This window comes from Nesoenas mayeri (assembly GCF_963082525.1).
Source record: "Nesoenas mayeri genome assembly, chromosome: 4".
Taxonomy (NCBI): Eukaryota; Metazoa; Chordata; class Aves; order Columbiformes; family Columbidae; genus Nesoenas; species Nesoenas mayeri.
Genome location: NC_137540.1, coordinates 43333662 through 43360621, shown reverse-complemented (window position 1 = coordinate 43360621; position 26960 = coordinate 43333662). Strand labels below are relative to the sequence as shown.

The following is a 26960-nucleotide window of genomic DNA, read 5'->3' as shown; positions in this document are numbered from 1 at the left end:
TAGTAATCTTTGCTATTTACTGTCATCTGCATATATAAAGTATCACTGCTGGGCTGTGTTTGGTTTTACTATGAACAGTTTCCCGTCTGATCTGACTTGCTGTAGATAGTCTCAGCCCTATGTTGATTTGACATGGTTTACCTTGATTTTTCTCAGTGATCACTGCATTGCGTCAACAAACAGATCAGCTGGAGAAGTTATTAAAAGTACATGTGTGTACATACACATTAATTTATATGTCCATATGAAAGGACTTACACCTAGAGGTCCATTAGGTTTTAAGGTCCGTTGACCAACACCAATGCCACTTAACTACTAACATAAATAAATACACTAAGATAGAGAAAAAGGTACATATTTTTAATTAACTATAAAAGAGAGAGAAAAGTGCTGACACAAACCTGCAGAAAAGTTCTTGAGCTTGTGATTAACTTGCTGGATGATCTCTTGCTCCCTAGGTCATGCCATGGTCATGCCATGCACACCATCTCGCTGAGTTCAATTGGCAAGCCCTGTGCCAACTCCATCTCCTTGAAACCAGCACATCCATCCTCTTTCTATATACTACCGCCTTGGCCTATATTACCCACTATCCGGTGCTCCCCAGCTACACTGAAGAAGAGAAAAATTTACTTTATCATACTGTGGAACTTAGAAACCAGAATGGTAGGTATTACCTTTTGTAAGCTTAAATGCACTATCCATGTTGAAAAGTGACAGCTAGATGTGGTATTTATAAAAATAACCAGGAGTTTGGTGGTTAATATTTGCATTAAACTACTCAGAAATTATCAGCACAGTAAGGATTACTTACTGAACATGTTCTCCAGTTGCTATAATGTATTCATTCTGCCAGTGCCTTCCACCAAAAATTAATGCTTATCAAAGAAAACACTGTGGAACATTATTCCAGTGTTTCTTCAACAGACAAGAACGAAAGCATAGCATCCAGGTTTGCTGCTCAAAATACCTGAACATCTAACAAATTTTCTTTGAGTGTGAAGAATATAATTGTTATTAATTAATTACATGTGCAACAAATAGAAAGCAGAGCTGGAAATCAATTTAGAAGGCCATTTATTTCAACGGTACTGAAATTTATTATTTGGCCTATCTTTCTGCTGTAGTCTACCTCCCTGTTTTCACTCCAGCAAATAGGCAGTACTTTTGTACAATACCTAGAATCTTGTCTCTGGGTAGTTGTGTTCTGCAGCCATCTCCTGAAGCACCAGGTATCATTAGAACCTCCCTCTCCCTGATCCTAGCCTTGATGTCCCTGGGAAATTGCACCATTCCTCAAATCCTGTGCCTTTAATTGTTCCTCCTGTGGATGTGGATCTGGATTTCTCTGGGAAGAGAAAGGCCAGCCTTCCCAGCATAACCTCCAACACAGCTCACCTCCCTTTCACCAGGGGAGTGCAAGGAATGTGCAACAGGTGTCCACCTAGCTGGCCACTGGCCATGCTCATAATGTGCCCTTAAATAAGGTGGATCTGATGGCTCTGCTCCTCTCCTGTCCTGCTGGCCGAGAGTAAATACTACAACCTTCAAATAGTTTTCCAAGAGAACTTTCAAGGGAAAAGGTAGGAAGAAGGAGAAATAGCAGATTAAATTATCCTGGCTGGGTCTCCAAGGATGTGTCAGTGCCTTCCCACAGCTCAAGAGCTGCTGATCCAATCCATCTCCCCTGCTCAAGGACAGGGTCAGTTAGAATTAAACCAATGCTGACACGATTGTCTGGCCTGTCTTGTAGCATCTTCATCACTGGAGATCTTTACATTCCAAAGTAATATATTCCGGTGCTTTGTTGCCATTATGGTTGGACAGTTCTTTTGTTTTGTTTTCTCCCTAGTGTCTTATTTAAACCTTCAGTGCTCCATCTGAAGGACATTAATTATTGTCCTTTTCACTTGGATTGTCTCTTTCCTGTCAGAAGCAAACTTTCACCTTACTGAGGACTACTGACTTCAGTCCTCTTGTTCCTAGGCTTTGTTCTATTTTTCATTAGAATTCACGGTCTTCTACACTTCTCTACCTTCTTGCTTATTTGAACTCTCTCTGCCCATAAGTGTGGTTTCCAGAACTGAGTAGCATATAATTACTTAACATGTCTCAAACCAGAATCTCTGTTTATTAATCTCAAAAGATTTGGTTGGGTTTGGTTTTTTGTTTTTTTGTTTTTTGCAATGGTGCAAAATTAGTGATGTGTTGATCTTTCTTCAGATCCTGGGGTTTTTAATTTTCATTGATGATTGTACTATATTAAATAATCATTAAAGTGCTATTCCTTAAGACTAATATTAAATTAATAGTAGATGTGTTTATCTGACAGATACTTTAAATAACTATTTTTCTAAATTTTAGGTTACAGATGATGCCAGTAGAATTGGTTTTGTAGTCATGATGGAAAACAGATAAACTCATTAATATGTTCCTCTTTTGTTATTACACAAAGGGTACACTCCACAATCATCAAGTTCCTCTATCAAATTACTTGCTCAGAAAGGAAAAATGAGGAAGCTGGCTAATGCTGACAAAGTAACTTCATGAAGTGCAAAGAAAAAGTTAATAGATTCTGTGCTGCTGCTAAATCAAGGATTTTGCATGTTTGTAAAAATTACTTTATCTTTTCAAACAAAATGACTGTTACATCATTTTCTGCCACTTGCTTGCACCCTTTCACTAAATACAATAAAACTGTGGTTGGTCATCTTGCCAGATTTTTGCTGCCTTAAGAAATGAGACAAATGGCTGATAACCATTGGTTTAGAATTACAAATATATTAGTTTATACTAACAGGAATGTTGGGCAGTCATTACTAAGAGTTGCATGATTTGTTTGAAATTAGGCTTTGTTGTGTGTCATCTTTATTAAGCACTGCTCTCTTTATATGGGACTTAGGTTTTAAGTTGTGCCTATTTGTGAATGGCGCCCTCTTTTCCCAGCTGAAGTAGATGACAATCCTTCCATTCTGGAGTAAAAAAATCTAATCACAGTGACACAAACAACACAGGGAGACTCTGGGCTGAAGAAGGTACAATTTGGAAGCCCAAGCATCAAACAAAATAAAGGAATCTAGGTAAAATTTAGTGTCAAAGGCAGCCAGCCATCCCCAGCTACCCCATGAGATTCCAGTAGAAGGTGACAGGACTCCTGTGTCTATATTAATATCAAAGTAAGACTTCGAAGAAACTTAGTGTTTTTAAGGCTTGCACAGCAGTAATGAGAGATAACTGAGAGGAGTTATGCATGCCATTTATTTAGAGTTATTAAAAGTCCAGTCAGCCCCTACACTTGTGCTGTTTTCTGATCTTTCCAAGTATAATAGCATACATGGTCATCTCTAATGGGTTGTTTAAGGTTTAAAAAGAGATTGCTTGAAATTATACACTGAAATAAAACTATGCCAGTACAGGCTATTTTAATTGAGTTGTTTAAATCAGTATGATCTTCAACTGAAACCTGTAACACTCCATTAAATATTTTATCTTCCTCCATGGTTCAAAGTGTGGCAGAAATAGCAATACCACAGTTACTGTCCATGGAGTTTGAGAACCCTGACCCAGCAGAAGGCTAGCCATGGTTTAGATCCTTGAGTTAGATGATTTAAATTGGGATACCTTAGTTAGATGCTTTCAGTTGATGCACTTAAGCCATCAGTAGAAACCTGGGCACTTTGCTGAAAACACAAGTAGTATCTTACAGAAATAAGCTTAGTGTCATCTCATTAGTCAGTATTTGCATGACTGGCTTTAGTTCAGGAGCTTGTACCTACCGTCTCTCCTCATTTTTGCTCTGCAATGCAAAAATAAACAGTTTCAACACAATTATGTGTTTCTGTTTGGTTGTTGTTGTTGTTTTTTTACTGGAGCCAGCTTTTGAACTGAGACAGAACCTGCTCTCTGCAGATTCCGTATTTTGCCAAGGCCACGATTTAAAATTGTAGCTCGGTCTTATCAGTAATTCAGGCTCTTGAGTAGAAGATGAAGCATCTGCTGAAGAGGATGTTTGCACAACACCTTTGGAGAAATGGGTAGAGAGGGAAGCCGCAAGCTGTTAGAAAATAATATCAGTTTATATTAGTGAGAAAAAATCAAAGGTGTTTGAAAGCAGTCAGCCTAAAGAACTTAGCTTCAGCTATAAAAAAACTGAATGACAGTATGTCATCTTTATATTCATCAGATAATTCCAATTAGAAGCTGTGCTTAATTTAGTGAGAAGGAAAACTAGGACTATAATCTAGGCACATTTTACATATTTTTACATGTAGATGTACTTTGGCCATAAGGTTCAAGGAACCTTATCAGATGATGTTGTTTTGGCAAGCATACTAACATGATCTTAATAACAACTTTTTCTTACTGAGTTTTTAAAATAAGCTTCTGCCTAGATTTGTTCAACTGACAACACAATTATTTGTTAGCATCTCAGTATTATACCTTTAGGGGGAAAAAAATGAGTAATTAGGGGTTTTTTTTTCTTATAGAATTTAACATCTATATGTCTTTGAGTGTGCTTTTGTTATCTGTACACAGGATAAAGGTTTAGGATCCATTTGAACCCCAGTAGAAGCTGTACGTCGTACTGCTGTGGTCAGCAAACTCCAGATGCTAGAGGAAAGGGCAACAGCAGTCCTACTTGCAGGTTTGTAAAAATGGTTATTATACTGATAATGCTTCTACAATTCTACTTCTCATCCTTCTCCAGTAATAGAAGGCATGTTAGTATTAAACATTTAGAGGCAAAATTTCTAAGTAGGCAGTAATGTAGGTTGGCTGAAACTCTAATATGGTTTTGATATTTTCTTCATTTTATTTTTATTTGAGAAATGATGGGTACTTTCTCCTCTTAAATGGCATATTGAGGACTTAAATTTTCCTATCTGATGAGGTCAAAAGGAGCCTCAGAATAATTCCGTCTGCAGAGCAGCAGCTGACAGACATGGGAGCACGCAGCCCACTTTTTGTCTCTGCACTAGAGAGCAGGATTGATGATCCCAGTGACCAGTCCCTCCTGATCTCAGGCACCAGGCTACCTTAATGATTCCAGTAGTGTTCCTCAGACAACAATCAAAGGCATTCTTCAAGGCCTGAAAAAGCACACAGTCCAGAGAGGATAGGGTCAAAAATAGTCAAAGAACAAGAAAGCAGAACTAAGGAAACAACACTACCAGACAATCGTCATGCAAACAGCAGAAATTCGGGGGGGGGGGGCGGGGTCTGTTGTTGTTGTTGTTTACCACAGGTTCCCTTTACTCTAGACTTTTAATGTCCATTTATATTAATTTCTACCACTCAAACTAAGAACCTATTTGTTGTTAACCTCAAACAGCAAGAAAGCAGTACCTTCATACAAGCCCAAAAGGGATATGTAGCTTCCATGGCACAAGTATGGATGCTGGGGCCCCTGTGAGAAAATGAATTCATTGCACAACCTCCGTCCATCTCCCTCCCCTCTCCATTAAAAACAAAGAACACAAACCCACACAACACTGTTCCTCCACTGCCAGCAAATGCAGCTGCTGTGGTAACCTCACATTGTACCTGTCTGGGCTGCTGTCTCCCAGATGAACCTTGCTGCATTCCTCACACTGGAAGGTTACAGTTGCAAGTAAATTGCAGTCTTCTTCCCAAAACAAATTTACACACCTAAAACTTGTCAGATTTTTAAATTAATACAGAATATAATTATATTGCATCCAGTTTGCCTCCCACAAAATCTCCACCTGAGACCATGCAGGGGCAAAATGAAGTTTAGAGTGGTATCTGTAAGCCTACCATTTCCTAGCCTGCCTGCTGACCTAAATAAAACTTTCAGTATTAAATTTTTCCAAGATGTAATTTATACTATGGCTGTCAGGAGTTAAGATAGCAGTTACCATGGAGCTTTAATCTTTTTTTAGGCTGTAGTCAAAGGAAGCTGGAAATCTGTATGCTGAGTAGAGCCCTGCTCAACAGAATTTTCTTTAAATTGGGACAGGATTTTATCCTAATTTCTCTACTGAAAGCTATTCTCAAAGGTTCTAGAATTCTTTTTATTTCATTCTGTTCCTCAGCAGGAGATGAAAGTTTCCTTTTAGGCTTCTTAAATCACACTACATTCAACCACAGAAGTACCCAAGTCGCTTTCCCCCTACATCCTCCAATTACCAGCTGTAACTTTCTACTAGTCTTTATGTGAGCAGCTACCCACTGTAGTGAAATTCATTCAACAGTTTTACCGTTTTCACTGAGGGTACTCCCTAAGTATGCAGAAGCAAATATTTGGCGGTGATTTTATTTTCTATGTGCCCACTAAGCACTAATCTCTTCACTGGAAAACAGGTCTTTGCAACAGGAGTAATTACACTTTGAACCTATCTGTATGCCACTCATAACTTCTTTGATGTATTATATATTTAAGAAAGCAGCGTGTGATGCACAAAGTGCATCTCTGAGAAGTACGAAATGGGCCATGCTACAGTCAGTAATGTTTTGCTAGAACACAGCTGCAGGAAAAGACATGCAGTCCAGTCTAATACTTGCAGTAAAAACATAGCTAGCTGACTTGAAACCAAATTCACCCTACCAAAATAAAACCAAAAGAATGCAGAAATAGGTGGGGAAAAAAAAGGCAGAATTTGTCAAAATAAGCTTTTATAACTCTTACCTTGCCCCAACCAAAATTAAAAATAATTCAGATGCAATATGAGCTTGATCTTAAGAAGATATTTGGATTCAAAAGCAATCATTTAACTTTTTTTCCAGAATTTTCACAAAGTAGAACTGTTTACTGGCCAGCTATAGTGGAAATCCACAATCATCTAGCTGTTCCAAAAACTGTAGGGTAACCAGAAAATTGGCACAAAGAGGACTTCAAACTTTTTCAACTCTTTGATGGCATGTATTATAAGAAAGGCATGATAACAGTAAAAAATAAACACCTTTTTCATTCTAGGACATGTAAGTTTTATGGGACTTGAACAGTTGCCCAGTAACATCTGGTTTTACCACTGACAGAAACATGTCTCACCTAACAAGCACTGCACAGAAAAACAATTCTTATGGGTTTGAGTGGCAGCCCTGCTCATCATGTTGAGAGGACTGGATGCAAAACCAACTGTCCATTCCACTGAAAGAGACTTCTTTGGAGAAGTATCCACTAGCGGCCAGGAAGAGCCTGAAGGAAACTAGACTGTCCAATGATTCAAGACATGAAGCATCTTAGATCTCTTGAAGACAGCTATTCAGAGATGTAATTGTTCTCTGTGCTCATGAAAAGCTATACACTGTCCATAGGATTCAGAGAGCTATAATGGTCAAGGAAACTGCTTAAAGTACCTCAAAAGAACTTTTGAGAGGTGAGGAGAATAAGACAGGAAATGCATATCTTCAAGAACAAATGTTTTACTCTGAATTGCAGTGAGGTACACATCTCCGCTCAAGGTTTTTCAGCTAGACTCCTATAGGAAACTCTCACAGAACAGTAAGCATCACTACTTTCCTGACCTTATCTGACTGGTCTAGCACAGACCCTTCAAACATGTATCTCAGTCAACTTTGTCTGGTGGCATTCCACAGGTCAAACCATACCTGGCCTGCCTTGTCTTCTCTGGAGAGACTAGCCAGGGTTGCTGGTCCTGTCAGAGGAAGGTATGCTACTTCTAAGCTATATCATAAGTTGCTTTTTCTTTGCCCATGACACATTTCTTTGCTGACACTCACTGTGTAGATACAGTGCCTTTCAGTACTAATACGTGTCATTTGAGTTTAAACTGGGCTTCAGCCAGCAATAGCTACCAAGGTGGTATTAGCTTTGGAATGTGCAACAGAACTTCAGACATATTGACTGACATGATAAAAGTATCTTCATGATTTGCAGGGGTTTTTATCATTGCTCTGTAAAGTATGTATGGAAGATAGAAAGGGTCTAGATTAGATTGCAGCATTTAAAGCAAGTTGGGCTTTTATATTAAATCTGTGCTACTTTTTTGGTCTGAGTTGCCAGTGTCAAAGACCTGCAGAACTACTGGAGATGGAACTTCTTAATAAAAAGAAACATATAGGCAGGTAAGAGGGAGAAAGAACTCCAAGTCCTTAACTTGCTGATGTGGCAATCACTGCAGTTTTGTGCCAATAGACTGTTTGGGGTTTATGGGAGACCAAGCAAGGTGCAGTTCAGTCCAGCTGGGTCTAAAGAATAAAAACCCAGATTAAGACTTCAAAAAGCAGACTGGTTGCAGTTAGAAATGGTGCAAGGCACAGAAGTGCCAAAATGCTCCTTTTTAAAGTATGAATTTGGACAAACTGTAGTAGTTTCCTTCCAGCTGAAGTTATAGGCTTTTAAGTGAAGGTCTTCAACATTAGGATGCATCATCTGTAAAAAGGCCCACTTCAGCTCTAAAATAAAAGCAGGAAATCCTTAGATAAACTCAGGGAAGAAGAGGGCATTTCACAACCCTTCTGTACCAGATTCAAGATTTGTCAGTACCACATTACCCCTTCTGGGTGTGTAGATTAGTTAATGCTTGGCAGGGAAACACAGTTAAAACTAGCATAAATACAGACATATCACTGTGCATTTTAGCAATCAACAGGTATGAATGTACAACAGCATGCAGGAGACAACACTGAAAGAATTTGTACCTATCATGAGTAGTAATTAACTGTGTTTGGATTCAGGCAGCTTACACAAGTGAATGAAGTTAATACACAGCAACTGGAGGAAACCTGTATTAATCTTGTGTACTACACCAGACCTGCCCGAACTTCAAAAAAAATGCAGTAGCTGCTGGAGATAGCAAAATGGCCTTTTCATATAGACAACAAATATTAAATGGCTCATTTTGCTTTCCAAACAGTAAGGTTTCTATTAGGTGTATGTATTTTGCTTTAAAGTTTCATTTAATTATTATTTTGTTAAGATTAATCAAACTTGTCCATGGGACAATGATCAAGAAACACTTCTGCTCAGATACCATTCCTTTTAAATAGTTTACAGGGACCTTTTGCTGCTGATGAACTTGCATCGCTTCACAGCTGAAAGGCAAAACCAAGAACTTAGAAGTTTACCATATTTTCACAAGCTTTAAGAAAACAAGATGCAACCTTGACTTTTGATCCATGCTGAATTAGGATATAGCATTAATGTTCACAAGGAAGAAGCAGTTCCCCATCTAGTTACATATGCGTCTATCAAATTTGAAAGCACCTGTGCTCCCCACTTTTTTTTTTTTTTTGCAAGAACCTAGACTTACCTTATGACAATCAATACATATTTTGAAGATTAACTTGTTTAATAGTGCGTACTTCTCATTTTCACTTCACTAGTGAGGTTCTTCCCTTTAAAAAAAGGAACTCAACATTAAGAAGCAACATAAGAGCTCTCTACTTACCTTTCTGATTTCATACTAGCATCTTATACACATCTTGAGCAATTACCATTGATGTTCTAAGAAAACAGATGCAAACCCACAAAATCTGGGTTTGGTTAAAAAAAAGTGGTGAAATGCTAAATGCCAAATAACATCAGATCTTTTCTCATGTGAGTTTTAATGACAAAATAACCAGATTATTTAAAAGAGGTAATTTTATATGCAACCGTGTATATTCAAGGCACACTGCTAGTCTTCCTGTTAACTGAATTATTTCTGTGTTGAGCAATTTCATGTAATAGGTAAGTGCTGTTTCCCTAGCAATATCTTTCACTGGAAACCCTGGGAGTTCATATTCCCTACCAGAAGGGCCATTAGCATGAAAGAAAGCATCCCCGCATTAAAGATATTTATCTGGACCACTTTCAGAATCTAAAGTTTTCTTTCTGTATATACCTCCTATTTCAACAATTATTCCAATGAACAATTATATCAGGCTCCCAGCTTTCTTCTCTGCCTTGGAAAAAAGTATTTTTGATTTATCAAGTAGAAATTAAACCAATATTTTTCAAGATAAATTAGTAATATTAACAGTTAAAATCTCACTTGTACTTTGTTCTGCAGCTTCAGTGTTTACTTAAGTTATGTTTGTTTGTTAATACTAGGGAGCATTGACATTAGGTAGACATTAGATGTTGATACAATCCCCAGTCCAAGGCTTCCAGCTAGTCTTCTCAAAAAGGAAATATAAGAATCATTAAGATGTAACAAACAAAGGACTAAAAAGCAAAGAAGGACTTAAGACACTTGTCTCCAACAGCTGGCCTCATTCTTCTTCTCCATGCAACATTAGTAGCAATGATCCACCCCCCGAAGAAGCCTATCTTTGCAATCTCAGATTAACCACTAGCGTGGGAAGCAGGACAGGGCCTTGGGATAAGCTTTGCCTTCTCTCCTGTCCTCCTGATGGTCACAGCCCTTAACAGGAGTTCTCTGTAAAAGCTGTTTGCTTACTGTCGTGCAGGTCTCCGCAGCAGAGCTACACCACTTAAAGCTAAAATTCAAAGCAAAAATTCAAAACACTGGCTTTACGCTCCCCTGCCATATGTTAACTAGTATTACTTGCAAATGCTAAATTCTGTTAAGGAATCAGATCATAACTGTGGAAACAGGCTCGGTATTTTACGTAGCTTATAATAGTTACAGTCCTGTGCATTGATTCATACCATCTGGCCCGACAGCACGGAGGCTTCCAAGTGCAGCGCATCCAGCCCCAACCACCCCAGCCCTCTAGCGGAGATGCATTCATCCATCAGGGCTTGCTTTCGCTCATCACCCTTCTGGGCTGCTCTCAACTTAGCACAACTGCTTCACAATCAGGCTTGCCCAGAGATGGTGCCGCTTCTCCCTCTGTGCTGTCAAGGGAGACCTTAGCAGAAAAGAGCAGAGACCTACAGGGACTTCAGGGCTCCTGCAGCCCACCTAGTGAGGACCAGCACACCCAGCCCTGCAGAGCTGCTCTGTCTGCCTTGCCAAGCCTTGCCAGGGCACAGGCAGTCTCAATGAAGAACGCTGTTGGGCAGGAACCTTAGGTGTAAGCTTTGATACAACACAGGTACACCTCTCACTTCTCTATTAGCATCTCCCATTGCAAAGGAGCAGAAACAGCTGTTTTCATCTTTTTTCCTACCTACTTTAAGGCATGGAGGTGAGGAAATTCACTTTTAACTACCACCCAAGTAGTGTTTCAACACTACTGGCATATTTCAGGACAACACAGTTAACTTAGCCTGTCAGAAACCTGCTGGGATTTGTCTACTGGCTCTGTGCCAGTAATACTTATGTTTTGATTTTTATTCTCTATCAAAACTTTTATTGAAAGCTTGTGCTTTAGGCTTTTTAGACAGTTGCCAAGTCCAAGAACTGTGGTGCTGTGCCTAAACCCAAGTGTGGCCACACGTGCCCAAACACCACTTGAGGAAAAGCAAAGTTTACATCCCAGAGAATACCAGTCATGTTTCAGCTCTCTAGAGATCCATTAGGATCAAGATTCCATCACATTTGCAATTTCTGTTCCCCAATATATCATATCCCCTCTCAAAGAATCCTTATACCACTTCAAAGCTTATATAGGCAGTGGCAAAACATAATAAAGAAAAGTTTCAGCATTAGACAGATCATCTTGAACAATAAAGACCACATCAGGTTGTTTGACAGAACTACAATAAAACCCACTAAAAGTATCCAAAACTGCTTATACAACATAATTCTATCATATCCAAAAATTGACTCCCAAGTGTAAAGTCACAAAGACAAGAGTTTAATATTGACCAAAAAAAAAAAAAAAAAGGCGCTTAAGTTAGTGGTACTTTCTTCCTTGAAATAACATACTGGTCATTTGAAAGTCACTGAAGAGGTCTGCTTTTAGCTCGGAAGACTTTTACAGTTACAGCTGAATTAAAATGCCCTAATTGCAAGGGTGTGATGTTAACACAAAAACTGAAAACTTAAGACCTGGGATAAAGAATAAATTCAGTTGTTAAGATTCTAGCAGTTAAATGAGGCCTTTCAGTGCCTTTCCCATATAATGAAAAGTCCTTCAGTATCTTTCCCACCACCATTATTTCAAGATTCACATGGGTTTTTTTTTTTTTAAAAAAATACTAATGGGGTTAAATTGAAACCAAGCGCCATATGCTTGTAATGTCTTCTGCGAAGGTCTAAAGCCACCCTGTTTCAACTATTTGGTTATTCAGTGCAGAAAGTTAAAGATCACAGAAGGTATAACAGCTTTTAATACTCCATTAATATTATAGATTAAAAATTATTGCATAGTCTTATGCATTTCCTAAAACAGCGTTCTCTGGAAATTAAACATTTAATATAAAAGGAGCAACTCTTTAAAACATGAATTGCTTTCACTACCTCGACCTTCTATCCTTTTTTGATTTGTCAGTACATTTGTCCATCGTCTTCTCATTGTCTCCTCTGCACTTGGGACAATACCATTTCCCCTTTGGTTTGTAGGTGAGTCCAACACACGAAAAGTGGAACCACTCAATAGGACACTGTTCATTATCACATCCTATCATTTCACCATAAGACACTTGGTTGCATAAGCAGTAAGTTGGTTCATTGGGATCAATTGCAAATTCTACAGGTGAAACCTCTCTCTCTTGTTTGGCTTTGGAACGTTTTTTCTTCTTGGAAGATTTAGATCTTTTTTCTTTAGGTGGCTGATCATCGCAGTCATCAATCCCATTTGCTATATGGCACAGGTCACGGCTTTCGCTGGTTCGCTGGCGACGAGGTCTACGTGAAGATCTCTCTGGCTGGCAGGACTCCATCTTTGCCTTTTCTAGAGGCTTTTCATTCTCAGACAGATCTTGAAAACACTGAGAGTGTGTTTCCATTTGCCGGGCTCTATTCTCTACCAGTTCTAGCATTTGAGTAACTATTTGAATTTTCTCATCTCCAAGTTCTTGGCTATTGATTAACGCACGCTGAAGATGCTGCTGCAAGCGCTTCTTCTGAACAGGATCATTTTCTGACTTGTATTTTTCATAGACATCATCTATTTCTTTTAATGCTTCTATAAAATAAAGATAATAGGAGTAATTACACAAGATGGAACATGCTTAAGAAAATATAGAAATGATAATTCTAACTGATAAGAAATAATACAAATTTTAATTATAGTATACCCCAGTGGGCTAGATTGGATATTCTATTCAAGTTGCATGTGATCATCAAATCAGTGTTTTAAGAGATAATAATCTGTTGCAAGAAAAAAGAATCTCAAGTTCTAAGGAAAAGCAAACTTATTTTAGCCATTGGAAAAAGAAAGGCTAACCCATGAAAGGGGAGCATAGCTCCTTGAAGTGTGGATAGTCCAGATCCTGCCTCCATCTGATCAAGCAGGAATTTCTGTCAAGAGTCCTTACTACCATAGTTCCAAAGCCTGGGCCACAAACCAAAGCAATATCTGACTGTATCACAAGAACAAACATGGAACTTGTACAATCATTATACATCATGATATACAGCACTCCAGAATTATATATCCTGGTCCCCTACCTTCCCCTTCTTAATCATCTAAAGGTTTAGTATTACACTTTCAAGTAAACGTAGTTCTAAAAGGACTATGACAATTGAAGTTACACAACAGCAGATTTATAATCAGGATTTAAATAACTTTAACCACTCAAAATGCTTTTCCTATTACCAAGACAAATTACAGCAAGATGCATTTTAAATCAAGGCTGAACTTTTCAGAATAGGTGACCTACTGTTTAGTGCATCACAGGATATTTTTAAGCAACTGGTAATGAGTGGCTCACAGTTTGGCTTCTAAGCTTTTTTCTTCTTGCAAGTCATGCAAAATAACTGGATGAATTGCTCTGAATCTTTTATAAAACTTAGTTGTTAGAAGCAAGTTTAATGAACCCAAATAGGAGATTAGCAAATGCCATATAAGCCAGTCAGTCTATACATTATTGTTCTATATTGCTGGATTTTAAAATAATATTTTATATATAGATCTATTGTAACTTTTGGTCTAGAAAAGACAGAGAAATTGCTAATGTAGAAGGAAGTAGATTAGTAGAACTGACAGTGCAACTTGATGCACAGTGAGGTACAGAACTGGTTCCTTCAGAAACAATGTAAGGCTTTTATATTGAAACAAGCAAGGGAATTTATGAATGATACTAAACTATTTACTTCTAAAGTGAGAAGATAAGCAGTACAATATATCTCTTCCTAAAGATCTGTGCTTCACAGACCAGCTTTCATTTTTAAAGAATTTGTCTGCATTGTACAGTTGTGAAATGATTCAAAGCTTGCGCTACATGGAAGCTATATATATATATTATCTCAACAGCAATCACAGTGATTTTTTTCCTGCTGACATCTTGAAACAGTAGCTCAAGCATGAACAGCCACTTTTTACTATCAATTCTGAAACATATAACAAAAGGAGCCAACAGCATTTTGTTCTGTTCTAGACTTTCACTAGGGGAAGATAAAAACCACTACTCTGCCTATCCAATAACTCATTTAACCTACTTTTTCTCAATACTAGCATTCCAGCTACCATTAAAAACACGAGCTTTGTTTCCCTGCATCTTCAGCTACATCCCTTGCTTGTTGCCCTGACAGAGGATTAAAAAAAAAACACCCCAAAAATCTTACTCTTTGCTCCTGAAAAGCATGGAGTAAGGTACTTTGTAGGCTGTTGACCTAGAAATGCATAACCAGAGTACAATATTCTGCAGCCACATTTTTTTTTTTTTTTAAATGAGGGAAGAGAAGGGCACACGTAGTCACACAGACTTCCCACATTGGGAATGCCCTGCCCAGGAGAATCCACAAGCATTAACTATTTGCTTTTTCATGCTGTGACAGAACAGCATTCACCCTGAGCAGATTATTTCCAGGATGCAGCCCATGAAGATATGGTGAACACTTCAAATGGATCACCATCCATTAAGAAGAAGAACTTATGGACTGACAGAGACACAAGTTCACCAAATCCCTTGTTGGTCCCCAACATTAAAGAAGGCATCTACAACTAAACACTTCCTTGTTTAAAAAACAAACACACACCCAAAAACAAACAAACAAAAAAACACCCCCCAAAACAAAAAACACAACACCCCACACCAAACACACACACACACCACAACAACCCACAAAACACACAACAGAGAAAGCAAAGCCAAGTGTTCATTACAGATAATGTGATTAAGTTTGGTGGAGCTAATAAAAGCTAAAAGGATTTCAGTTTTCCAAGCACAGCAGTGGCTTTTTCCCTCCTGCATGAACTATCACTACCTTTTAAATTAGCTGAAATTATATAGCACTGCTTTCACATCTTCAGACTTAAGCCAAAAATATTTTTATCAAATATCTAGGGGTTTGGTGGGGGTTTTTTTTTGTTGCTTTTTTTTAAAAAGACTTGAAGACTTTGGTAAAACTAGCACTGAACCTCTGCTTAGTCCCAGTACTGTATTAGTGGCTGGAGTAATACATACAGGAGATAGAGCCTAAATAAAAGGCTGAATCTATTCAAGACAGATCTAGAGCGTTGTCACCACAGATTGGGTAAAGAGCCTGCTAGGCAGTCCAGCCTTGACTAAAAATTCAAAATGGGGCAGAGAAGTCTGTGCCCTTTAGACTTTAAAAACACAGGAAACTTACAAAAGCCTGTTCTTATGTATCTTCCTGGGTAATTAGAAAGATAATGGAAAGAATCCGTTTACAACAGCTGTCTTCTGAGGTGGCCCGTTTAACGTCTGAAAGGCCTTAGGTGTCCCCTCTCAGCCGTTCCGAAGCAAGTCTCCCATTCGCAGGGAGACACGGCTCCGGGCTCCCGCTGCACCGGGCCAAATCCGCGCCCCCCCCGCAGCGGGTCCTCTGCTGCACAGCTCAGGCAATGGGACTCTTCAGCAGGCACTCTCGTACAATTAGGCGGTAAGGCAGTAATTAAAAGCAAAAGATTCCACGACTGCGCCGCCCGAGAGTGCCAGGCGTAATGGATTTTATGGATATTTAACCTGCATTTTGGAAGACGCTGTGTCTTCCACTGAAGTTCGCGGTAACTTCCCGCTCCAGGGACCCTCTCTATCACCACAGGGAACGCTGACAACTCTTCGCGCATCCCCCTCCCTTGCGCCGAACCTCAGCGCCCGGCGGGACGGGGGCACAGGGTCACGGCTCGGCCGGGACGCGACAACCGCACCCCCGCGCAGCGGCGGGCAGAGCCAGCAGTAAAACCCGTCCCCGGTTCAACCAGCAGGGCTGCCCGGCGGCAGCGGCCCCGCACAGGGGAGCGGCCCCCCACGCGGAGCCGGGGCCTAGCACCGGGCAGGGAGGCACCGCCGGCTCCCACTCCCGCCAGGCGCCCTCCCCCGGCAGGGACCGGCCGCCGCCCGCCCCGGCAGGGACCGAGCGCGACATCCCGACACGGCCGCGGGCTCAGCCCCGCGCAGGCCCCGGCAGGGGGCCCACCCCGGCGCCCACCTCCCTCCACCGGACCCGCCCCAGCTCCGGCCCCTCCGCGCCGGGCGCATGTGCGGCGGGCGGGCACCCCCCCCCCCTTCCCTCCCCCGCCCGGTGTCCTGTGGCGGAGGCCGCGTCCCGCGGCGGCACCCACCTTGGCACTGCGTGTCCATCTCCCGCAGCAGGGAGGCGTTGCGCTGGATGTCCAGCGGCAGCGACTCCACGCACTCCAGGTAGTCCTGCACGTAGAGCGAGAGCAGCCGGGCCCGCTCCCCGCCCGGCGCCGCCGGCCCCGCCACCAGCTGCGGCCCCGCCAGCATCATCCCCCCGCGCCAGCAGCACATCCGCCGCCGCCGCGCCGCCCGTACCGGGCGCGGGGTCCCCGCAGCGGCCCCGCTCCGCTCCCTCCTGCCGCCGCCGCTCTGCCTGCCGCTGGCCGAGCTGCACTGGCCGGGCCGAGCCGGGCGGAGGCGCCACAGGGGGCGGTGGGGGCTGAGCGCCGGGCCGGGCTGCCGCTCCGCAGGGTCCCGCACCCCTTCCCGCCGCGGTGCCGCTGCCGAAGCAAAACCCACTAGGCGCCCCCGCCCCTGGCCGCCGGGCTGCACGCATGCGCGAGGCCCTGCCCTTATAAGGCGCGGCTGGCGGTGCTGCGAGGGGTTCGCATTCTCGCGCCTTCCCCTCTCGCCCGCCCCTACTGGCCCCGCGTGCGGCAAGGGGCGGGAGCCAGAGCGGAGGCGGAGCCTGCCTTAAGGGCGCACGCGTCCCCTGTTTCCGCACCCAGGCGGAGCGGTGACTCTCACCGGGGATCGGCGGGGGTCGCCGCCTGACAGAGGTAGCTGCCGCAGCGGGCCACTCGCACCCTGCGACGGCATGCAGCGGGGCGACTGCTACTGAGCTGCTCGCCCTGCCCCTGTCCGCGCCAGGTGCCCCGCAGCGCCCGTGTGTGGACGGGGGCGGGCGGCCGTTGCGGGGGGCGCTGAGGCGCCACGCGCCGGGCGGGGCGGGGCCGGGCCGGGACTCCCCCAACGGCCGCTGCCCAACGGGCGGGCGCGTGCCTCCCTCAGGCAGCGCCGGCTCCGCGCCCAGCCTCACCGAGCAGCCTCGCCGAGCAGCCTCGCCGAGCAGCCTCACCGGGCAGCTTCACCGAGCAGCCTCACCGAGCAGCCTCACCGGGACGCTTGGCGCGTTCCCTGTGCCCCCTGCCGCGGGCGCGCACCTGTGTGAGGTGAAGAGAGCGACAATGAGCACCCAGCGTCCAGTCAGTGCCTGCCGTAGCAGCGCTGTGACCGGGCTCTGGGGACCGCGGGGTCCGTGAAGGTCTCTCGGGCGTGCCTCCTCCTGCTCTCGTGGGCTGTACTTACTAGCACCGATTAATGCTCTTCCTCGCTCAGTCCGCCCATGTTAGTTTGCTTTTCCGAAAAAATTACGTCTTCAGTGTCGTGGAGGAGTTCATCTCGAGGTCACATTGCGGCTGTTATGGATTACTCTTGCTCCCTATATAGGCCGTGAAGCTCTGCACTGTATTTTCAGTCATAATCCTGAACTGTCCCACTTTGTTAGGAGATAATTCAAAAGCTATCTAAGCAAGAAGAAAAGTGCAGAAGTTTTACGTTTGATGGTGAAACCTTTGCCTTTGCACTATCCTGTAATTTTCTTGAAATATTTTGGCATACTAAATAATATGTCAGCACTGGTGGCACTAAATGTCTCAAAATACACCGTTCCAAAGGCATTGTGTCTGACAGGAGAGGAACGCAAGTAAGTTTTATTGCAATAAAATGTATATACGCATTAAATTGTTTGCAGATGGCCTGCGCGTTTCTCTCCCAAACACTGTTTTGAGCTATATCTGCAACAATTTATTTCTGAAGAGCAGTTTTCACCATGAGGCGAGGTTTGTATCGGTGGCGTAGTGAGAAGCTATGTGCAGGGAAGGCAAGTTTCTGTCTGGTACACAAGAGTGTGCACCGTAGCCAAGCTTTTCTCACTGTAGCAGTTGATAGGGTGAGGGATCTAATTAATTCATATCCTCCAACTGTACAAAGCAGCAACTTAAACTGTTCTTGCCCTTAATAAGAGCTACCTGATTTAGCTTTAAAGAAGGGCAAAATGATTTGTGATAAACTATTACTTAGGGAAGCTGAGTGACATTTTATGCTGAGGAATAATTTTAGAGAATTTTAAATAAGGTGTCAAAGAAGTTTAGCCTTTTTAAACCCACTCACCTGCCAACAAATCTCCCAATTTTTACAATATCCTGTCTTTCCCAAGGCTGTTGCAGAATTTGTATCAAATGTTGTCCACAAGTATAGTAGGAAACAAAAGTAGAAATATACTATTTTGCTATATACTTTTCCTATTGAGAGAATGATATAAAGCAGACAGTAGTACTAAAAGGTTGAGATTTCATCCCCACCTCTCTCTCATTTTTCTGACCTTTAGTACATTAATAATAATTGGTAAGCATCAGGAAAAAAATCTTGTGGACTCTTGAAACACCCTGAGGAGACCTGTACATTTTACAGTATGTTGCATTATATTTCAGGAACCTGAAAAAAGTGGGGAAAAATATTATTTTTGGCAAACTTAGAAAAAACAGCATCAGAGATAACTGAATTCAAGAGTAAAATGAAAAAAAAAAAAATACAACCCCCAAAACCCCTTCTGTCTTGCATTCCTACCTATAGCTACCTATGGCCAGCACTAAAAGACTACCCATACTAATCCTGTAAATAACAACATTTCAAGGTGATATGATCTAGAGTAGTGGTTAAGCAGCAGCACAGGCTGCACAGAGAGGTTGTATAGTCTCCATCATTGGATATTTTTTGAGCCTAACTGGAGGAGGCCTGGCACAACCAGATCTGGCTGTGAAGCAAGCTCTGCTTGGATGGCTTTCAGAGGATCCCTTCCAGCCTACTTTTTTCCTACGATTCTGTTAGTATGGGATCTGTGCCAGATAGCTCCATGGCTAGTCCTATGACAAAGTTTGTGTGTTGAAATTCACTGACTTCATCTGACCAGCCCACAGATCAGCATCTCACATGATGGCAGTCTACCAGTATTATTTTCATAAGACCACAGCTCATGAAAGTATTTAAACACATTCTTAACTTTCAACTCATGCAGCTGTTAAGCTGGTATCCTACATGACACTGATTTTCATACATCTGTGTCTAAGATGTTGAGGAATTATAGCTGTAGATGGATGGTTTTGCCCGAGTCATCAATGTATTGGCAAGTTCATAAAAATTAATTAAAACAGAAGTTGTAGTCAGTACTGTCAAAACATTATTTATTACAGTGTTTTCACTGGCCAAAACCCCAAGAAGTCTGCAACTCGGTGTGTTCATATTCTTAAGAGGACACCTGTGTCTTAAAATCTGTACCAGTAAAACCAGCTGCTTCTTTTTTGTGTATTGTGACAGCTCAGACTAATGAAGCTAAGTCTCAGATCATTTTATACTACTTGTCTCATTTTTGCACAAATAGGTTTAGAAAGTAAAAATAACCTAGTTACCCTCACTTCTATTGGCAGTAAACCACTGGAACTTTATTCTGTGTTCACTGCTGTCACTTCTGAATAACTGAAACCTCATCGATTGAATTCTTTTATATAATATTAACAGATAACAGTTACTGTGCAGGCAAAAAGCTCTACCTGTATACTAGTGCAAAAGGACTTAGATTAATATAAGTGGTACAATATTCTTTAGAAAGATCTTGTCTGTTTTGAGGGGTTGTTTTTCTCATAGTAAGTTTGAATGGCTGTAGTGTTCTGCCATCTCATGAAGAAATAAAGCCGAGAAATTGAGATTTTCCCTGACGAGCAGAAAAATAAAGCAAAAATGTTTATCAAAAATTAACATGTTATTTGAAATTAAATGTTAATTAATTGTTAATTTTAAAATATTATTTTGGCATCACATTTTCGGAGAAGCTATATATGCATCGTTAGTAAAGAAATAGCCAAGAAAGTCTTTTTAGAATAATTAGTAACATTTGTTGTAGGTGGTTTCTGTGCTGAAAACTTAATGTTTGTCACTGTGGGGGAAGCAGTGTCTAAGGTACCGCGGAGATCAGCTAACATTTCCTGAATTTAAATGCTGTCTGCTGCTTTTGAACACTAGAATAAAGATTTAAACTTTTAGTACTCTTAAGAATGCAGCGATAATGTTAGAGCAGATTTCCCTAGGAAAAAGAAGCTGTAGCTTGCTGCATGTTTGAATCCTCAGCGGGGAGGAAAGCAAGAAGCAAGGCTCAATTCTCTGGTTTGATCATGTTTCAAAGTGATAGGAGCAAGCAGTGGATCATTTTGATGTACTGGACTCAAGTTTGCAGGTTGATAGCCTCTGTGACTCAACTATGTCTCTTCTTTCATGACTGTGAAAATAATCTGGAGATAAGAAGAGGTGTGGTAGAGCAAAACCCTGCTATTTGTAGAGATGGACAGAAAGTAGGACCACGTATTTCCACCAACCCTCTCTACTAAGTGGAGAATTGTCAGCTTGAGGTTGACATTCACAGTGGTATCAGAGATTATTAGGGTGTATTGCATAAAACCCACCTCAGTGGTTGTCTTCCAAGTGTAAATAATACAGAGAAGTCATATATTCAGTTTATTTAGATTTATTCATATGTCTCTAAACTACCCCCACTTTTCATGGAGAATAGATCCCAACAGTTTTGTTTCTTCATAATTTCCCGGTATAGTTTTTGAAAGTCTCAATCAGAGTATTCCTTTTCTTTTTTTAAAGATTATTTCATTATATTAATAGATTATACTATGATAAAAATATTTCCAGATATTTAATCCAAATATTATTTCCTCATTTGCAGTTTTGCCCCTCATCTTTCGTAGTCTTGATTTTACATCCTCAAATCATAGTTGATTCCTGTACTGTTTCACCTAATAATACAGAAGTTGGTTAGATTTTTTTTTAGCTTTCAGGAAGAGTTTCAGCCTCATTATTGATGAGGACAAGTCCAGAAGGGGCTGTAATTGTGAAAGACCTACTTAGCATTTAGTGGACATGTTCAAAGGATGGTAACAGGGTGCTTCTTTTAAGCAAATGACACAGAACTGATTTCTTACAATATGTATTTCTTGGCAGGTTTCCATGGGATGAAGAGGGTGAAGAATTCGCCAAGATACCAAGAAAAGAAACACAATGAAAAGAAAGAATGAGTACAAGCCAGACGGGCTTTTTGAAAACTCAGCTGAAGAAAGCTATCGGCCATGGAAAGCTCACGCAGAAGGCCATAGTTGATCTTCATATAGATGATATTCCAGGAAGAGGCTATCCTTGCCAGAGCTAGAGAGAGAAGCATGTTTATCTGAGTAAGCTATTCTCGAAAACTTATTTAACATCAGGTCATCCAAAAAAGCCATTTCCCTGTAATGGCCGACGACATCACTTTTGATTTTCCTTAAATACTAGGCTTGATTTATCTAGTTTAACACAAATCGTATGGAAGCAACCATTATTATTTTTCTCTTTCATTTACACAAGTGTAGGACACCTGAAAACAAGACATTGGCTAACATCAGATCATTTCAATAAGGTGATGTACTAAACCAGTACATCTCCTGAACACACTGGTGTGGTGGTTTTTTTTTTTTCCCAGCTAGCATCATACTCATCTGCATCAAAGAGCTGTCTAGCACCAAGTAACAAACATCCCGTACTGATCAGGAGATGTATGTTATTCCTCATCCAATGCAAACATCTGTTCAAAAACTGGAGAAGCTCCAAGTTTTCTGGCAATATGCTGTAAAAGAAAATTTCTTCCTGTGCCCAAATTAGTGATCAGTTGACTTGTTTTAACATGGGGAAAAAGGCAGCTGCAATATCTAGCTCATCTTTTTTCTTCAAACTTGTGTGTTCTGTTTATCTCAACACAAGAAAAGTGAAAAAATGGAGTAAAGCGTGCAAACCCAGTTTACTTTGTGCTTTGTTTTGTAGTAACTATTTATTTTTACAATTCTTCCCATTCAGCTTCCATATTCTAATCCGATGGCTGTACTCAAAATTGTTTTGAGAAATTGATAGGCCCAAGGCAGGACATGGTGTAAGGAATTCACTTTTATATGACATCATTGCTTCCATGAGAGCATACTGACTTATTGTCACTTTGTTTTGAGCAGAACCACAGTGCTCCTTTTTTAGAGTATCCACTCTGTTCAGAATGTCCTCTGGAAGTCAGCAGGAGCTGGACAACACCAACTTCTCACAGGTGCTATGGAACATGCTGGCTGACATAGAAACTGCAGTTCCTTAGAGGAGGGGGACACTCCTAACCAGCTGAGGGGCAGCAACTGGCTGCTGCAAGGGGTAAAGCCACATGGATCATTTCCTCTCATTTACAACATGGATCTGTCCACTCGTGGCTGAAGTAACAGGTCCCTCTTTTCCTCTCCAGGAAACAGCTTTCAGACAGTGACTCTTCTTCCTCACCTATTGTTTTAAAGCATAAACAATAGATGGATTTGCTTTCCAGCTCCAGAGACAATCACCATGCTGAACAATTCAGCAAGTGTGCAGATTATGTTTAGGGAAGCCAGGTGAGGAATGGTAACAAGTTAACCTTATGCAAATATGCAGCAACTGTCTTTATTGTCTTACTTGAAGCTTGATCCTCCTCTATTTAAGTAAACGAAGAGTCCAGGTGACTTTAATGGGAAAGAACAGAGCCCCTTTTTCCTACAATAAACAAAGCATTTTTTGTGTGTTCTTACCTGAGCTACACCCTAACATGCATCCTGTGTGGCTGTGATTCTGCTACTCAGCACAGGTCATGTGAAAGCCACATTCTTACTTCTTCCCCTTGAGAGGAACAAACACACATAATTGTACCTTTGTGATAGAGGTTCTGAAATGAGGGCAGACACTGCACCTGCAGGCAGTTTCAATAGTTGATGGTTTAAGACATTCATAATACTCTCCCGTACATGGATGTTAATTCTCCTTTCCACTCCAGGAGATAAACGTGGGAGTCATTCAGTCAAATATGTCAGATGAGAGAGAATCTTAGTATAAATAGGTCTTGCCCTAAAAATGTCTCCATTGACTTTAAGGGGAGCCCAAGTCTGCTGTCACAGATGTCAGTGAAATGAATTCCACTCTCTATGTGAAAATGGGGTAATTACATGCCTATAGTTACTATTTATGAATTTTAGAGTTCCCCTGAAAACTTGATGAGAATTTTGGCATATAAATATACTAATATATAGTATGACTGAAAAGTCACCAAAAATAGCACTAGAGAGTAATTTCATATCTACAAAATAACTCTGTAGCACTAAGTCACCTGCATTATGTGCTTCTTAGGGGTGCTGCTGCTATGCAAATTTTTCAGTGTCACCACTTATGTCAAGTTACTTATGTCAGTATTATTCTAAACTTCTAACATATGACTAAAGTACACTTTTATTTTTTCCAATAACTGACAGAGTTTACATTTGCTTTATTATGCTGTTGTAATTGTGAGGAAAAAGTACTGGTTAAACATGATCTCTAGCCTCTCAACCATCCTCTTCCCCAAAATAATAAACAGAAATGTGACATTTGCTCCAAACTAAGGAGGGGTTTGGGGTCAAAGGCTATTATCAAAATATGAGCAGCACCTGACTGAATACAGTTTGTCTCTTAAACTGCAGTTAAAATGTAAAACACCAGAGGATTTAGAAAATCAGGCAAACATTGGTTAGATCGGCTTTTTTACTAGTAACAAAGTACCTTTTGCCCAATGTGCCCAATGCTCTCTGACAGTGGCATGTAAAACATATAGTTTCACAGTCCACTTGGGCCTAAAAACTAATTTTACTTGACCATCAGTGACAATTCAAACCTTAAAGGGCTGTAGGTTCAGATGCTGGAGCTGAACAATGCATTTTTAGTTTCAGGAATGCTACTGGAGGAAGAAAATAACTGGTAACCACTGGAGCCCAGTCATTCATTGCCTTAGTAACAGGCAGTTGTGTTCAGAAATTATCATGTGTGATTTTCAAATTAGCCTGCAACATATTTGAGACCATTACCAGGTATCAACATAAAGCCCATTTTTCTGAATACTTGTATGGGTGTGTCTTCACAGAATCACAGAATGTTAGGGATTGAAAGGGAGATGGAAACCTTGGCTGTCATTTACAAAAGGCCAGCTGTATGTCTGAATAGTCACCTGCAAGTGCTGGTGACTCTCCACTCAGGCCAGCTCTACCTCAGCAGGTATCTCGGCTCAGCCACATGCAATAACTGTCATCACAGGGGATCCGTGAAACTGCACAGGTTTAAATGCATGCAAGGAAAACAATTAGTCATAGCCTAAAAATTGATACTTCCTGACAGCAGATTTAAAATGAGGAGTGGTGCAGAAGTAATGAGCATAAATTACAGTGTTTTCTTAAAAACACATAACCTAGCTAATGGCAATACCTTTGCTGTGGCAGTGACAAGTAACAGAACCATTTAGAAGACACATGAACACAAGTTCATTGTTGTTAAATGGACAAAGAGTGTGACATATCATACACTATGCAAAACATTGCAAAAATGCACATTTTAGCTGAAAGAAAAGCCTAAATGTTCTACAAAGCAGATATTGCTGTTATTTTCTCTGCAGTTTGCAACTTAGAAAGGCGGGAGACAGATCTGCTTAGTGAAAGCAAGCATCAAAACTCTTCTGATGTGTGCTTTTTTCCCTCAGTCTCTGGACCACTAGATCACGTCTCTTCATTGTCAACTATAGTTGAAATGGGTTTGATGTTTTACCTTTTCTCTCCTGTTAACAGATTTGAAGACCAACATTTACCATAAACTGTTATAGAAGTGAGAGAATATTGTCCACACACAGAGAAAATGAGCCCAAATTGTTGAGGTGCTTTAGTGCAATCTTTAGGGTCCAAACACAAAAATCAAAACCCCACATCAATCACTACACAAGCTTCAGCTTGTCTACACAAGTGTGTCTGCAGTCTTCAGCCTGTACTGCAACTGCTACCTGCACTACAAAAGGATGACAGCTCATGAAATGTTAGCTTCATAGAGCCTTAGATATATCCTTTTTAGCAGATGAAACTAGGACACCAGGATTTCATTACAGCTTCTCAACAACAAAGAAAAAAAACAACAGAGAACTTCTTAAAGCTGTGTCCTAGTTTAGCTGTTTCTTTTGGGATGGGTTCTTTGATAGCATTTTAATTTGAAATCTCTTTTTTCCCATATACATATAACTGATCATATGAAGAATTATGGGAGGAAAGAAAGACACTTAAGTAGTTCAAGTGACTAAGACAGCAACCAAGATGGCTCAAGCCAGGGGGTTTGTCAGCCCTTTGTGCACCCTTTCAAAGCTCTGGTGTGAAGCAGTCAGAGCTGCCATAGCTAGTTCTGCACGGAGCTACTCCCCGCTCTGCACGCTGGTCTCTTCTGCTGAGCGCAGGGCTCTGACATTGCTGAAAAGGTGTCGCTGTGCAGATATTGCTGGAAGAAGAATTGCAAATGTTGGAAACCAGCGGGGTTTGCAAACTGTACTGTGCCTGCAGATAGGCCGTGTGCCTGTCGTTGACCAAAAAGAAAGACACTGCTAGTTCAGCAGACCTGGGCTTACCACAGGAGCTTCATGAATACCAAGAGAGCGTGAACCAGAAGGACGCATTGGCTCTGGGCAGCTTGGCTGCTCCATTATTCACGTTTTTGGCTTGAGATGCCTGAACTTCATGTTATTTTGGGCATCTCTGCCAGTGCCCTTCTGTCACGTTTCATACCCAGACAGGACTTATGGGCAGCAGAAGGCTTACTTCCATGGAGTCAAGCATGGTGGTGCTTTATATGTTTGACAAACTAGAGGCAAGAACAGAACTGCCTATGATATTAATTCAGCTCATCAGCACGGCTAGTACATATGCGTGATTGCTGCAGGGAGCAGCATCTTGCATAGATTCTCCTGATAGCATAAGCATGAAAATCCGCCTCGGGAGGGCAGGTAACCCTGGTGGCACTCACTGCTCAGAGGTGCTGCTTTCTCTGAGGAGGTCCAAGCGAGCAGGGGAGCCCCAGCTGTACACCCCGCAGGCACAGCCCTGCACATCAGCGTGTGCGTGACTGCTGCGCTAGAAAGGTGAGATGTTTGTGCTACGTCAGGTTTTATGCCATCACTCAGATACGCATCAGGCTCTTCTGCGTTCGCTGTTTAACTGTTCGTTGCGTAAGGCAAACAAACATGGCAAGATGCGCCCATCTGGCCTCTTCCTTCTTACTGGAGCAGGGAAGGAAGGAAAGGCTTTCGGGCAGGGACATGAGCTCGGTCAGGCCTCCCTTAATGAGCCTGTAGGTCAGGAGGCACCCCGAGGTTCTGCGGGTGTGAGAACGGGGTTGTGGGACGCATCCTGCCAGCCAGAGCCCCTGCCGCGGAAGCGGTGTGGCCCCACGCGCGCTTTGCTCTGCTTGCAAACAGCTCTGCTGTGCCGAGGGGGTCCCACGCTGCAAGTTTTCCCCCGCGATGTTCCTGCGCCGGGAGTGGCCAGCACGGCGCAGCAAAAAGGGATGGCCTGAGAGTGAGCCCCGTTCTGTTAGTGCGCCTGCGCACTACCTGCGTTTCTGTGAC

At 41.8% G+C, this 26960-nt stretch overlaps 2 protein-coding genes across 14 annotated transcripts in view; one reads left to right on the top strand and one right to left on the bottom strand.

Moving 5' to 3' along the window:
• The window catches only part of LOC308039917 (uncharacterized protein), a 39341-nt gene extending 17318 nt beyond the window's left edge, over positions 1–22023 (top strand). For 9 of the 13 annotated variants that reach the window (XM_080343665.1, XM_080343663.1, XM_080343659.1 and 6 more), the window contains 2 exons: positions 459–666; positions 2456–2702. In XM_080343665.1, coding sequence (XP_080199791.1) covers positions 459–666; positions 2456–2550 — 303 coding nt within the window. In that variant the 3' untranslated portion in view covers positions 2551–2702. Of the gene's footprint in view, positions 1–458; positions 667–2455; positions 2703–2946; positions 3507–4536; positions 4646–12380; positions 12437–12585; positions 12616–21469 lie in introns of those variants that run through there. The other 4 variants (XR_013922085.1, XR_013922086.1, XR_013922087.1 and 1 more) reach the window with 4 other exon arrangements.
• On the bottom strand, positions 11206–16699 carry ING2 (inhibitor of growth family member 2; the record flags this gene model as incomplete). Its single annotated transcript, XM_080343657.1, has 2 exons — positions 11206–12945; positions 16510–16699. 2 exons carry the CDS (start codon positions 16697–16699, stop codon positions 12275–12277), a joined length of 861 nt encoding a protein of 286 aa, XP_080199783.1. The 3' UTR covers positions 11206–12274.
• Positions 22024–26960: the final 4937 nt, after the last annotated feature.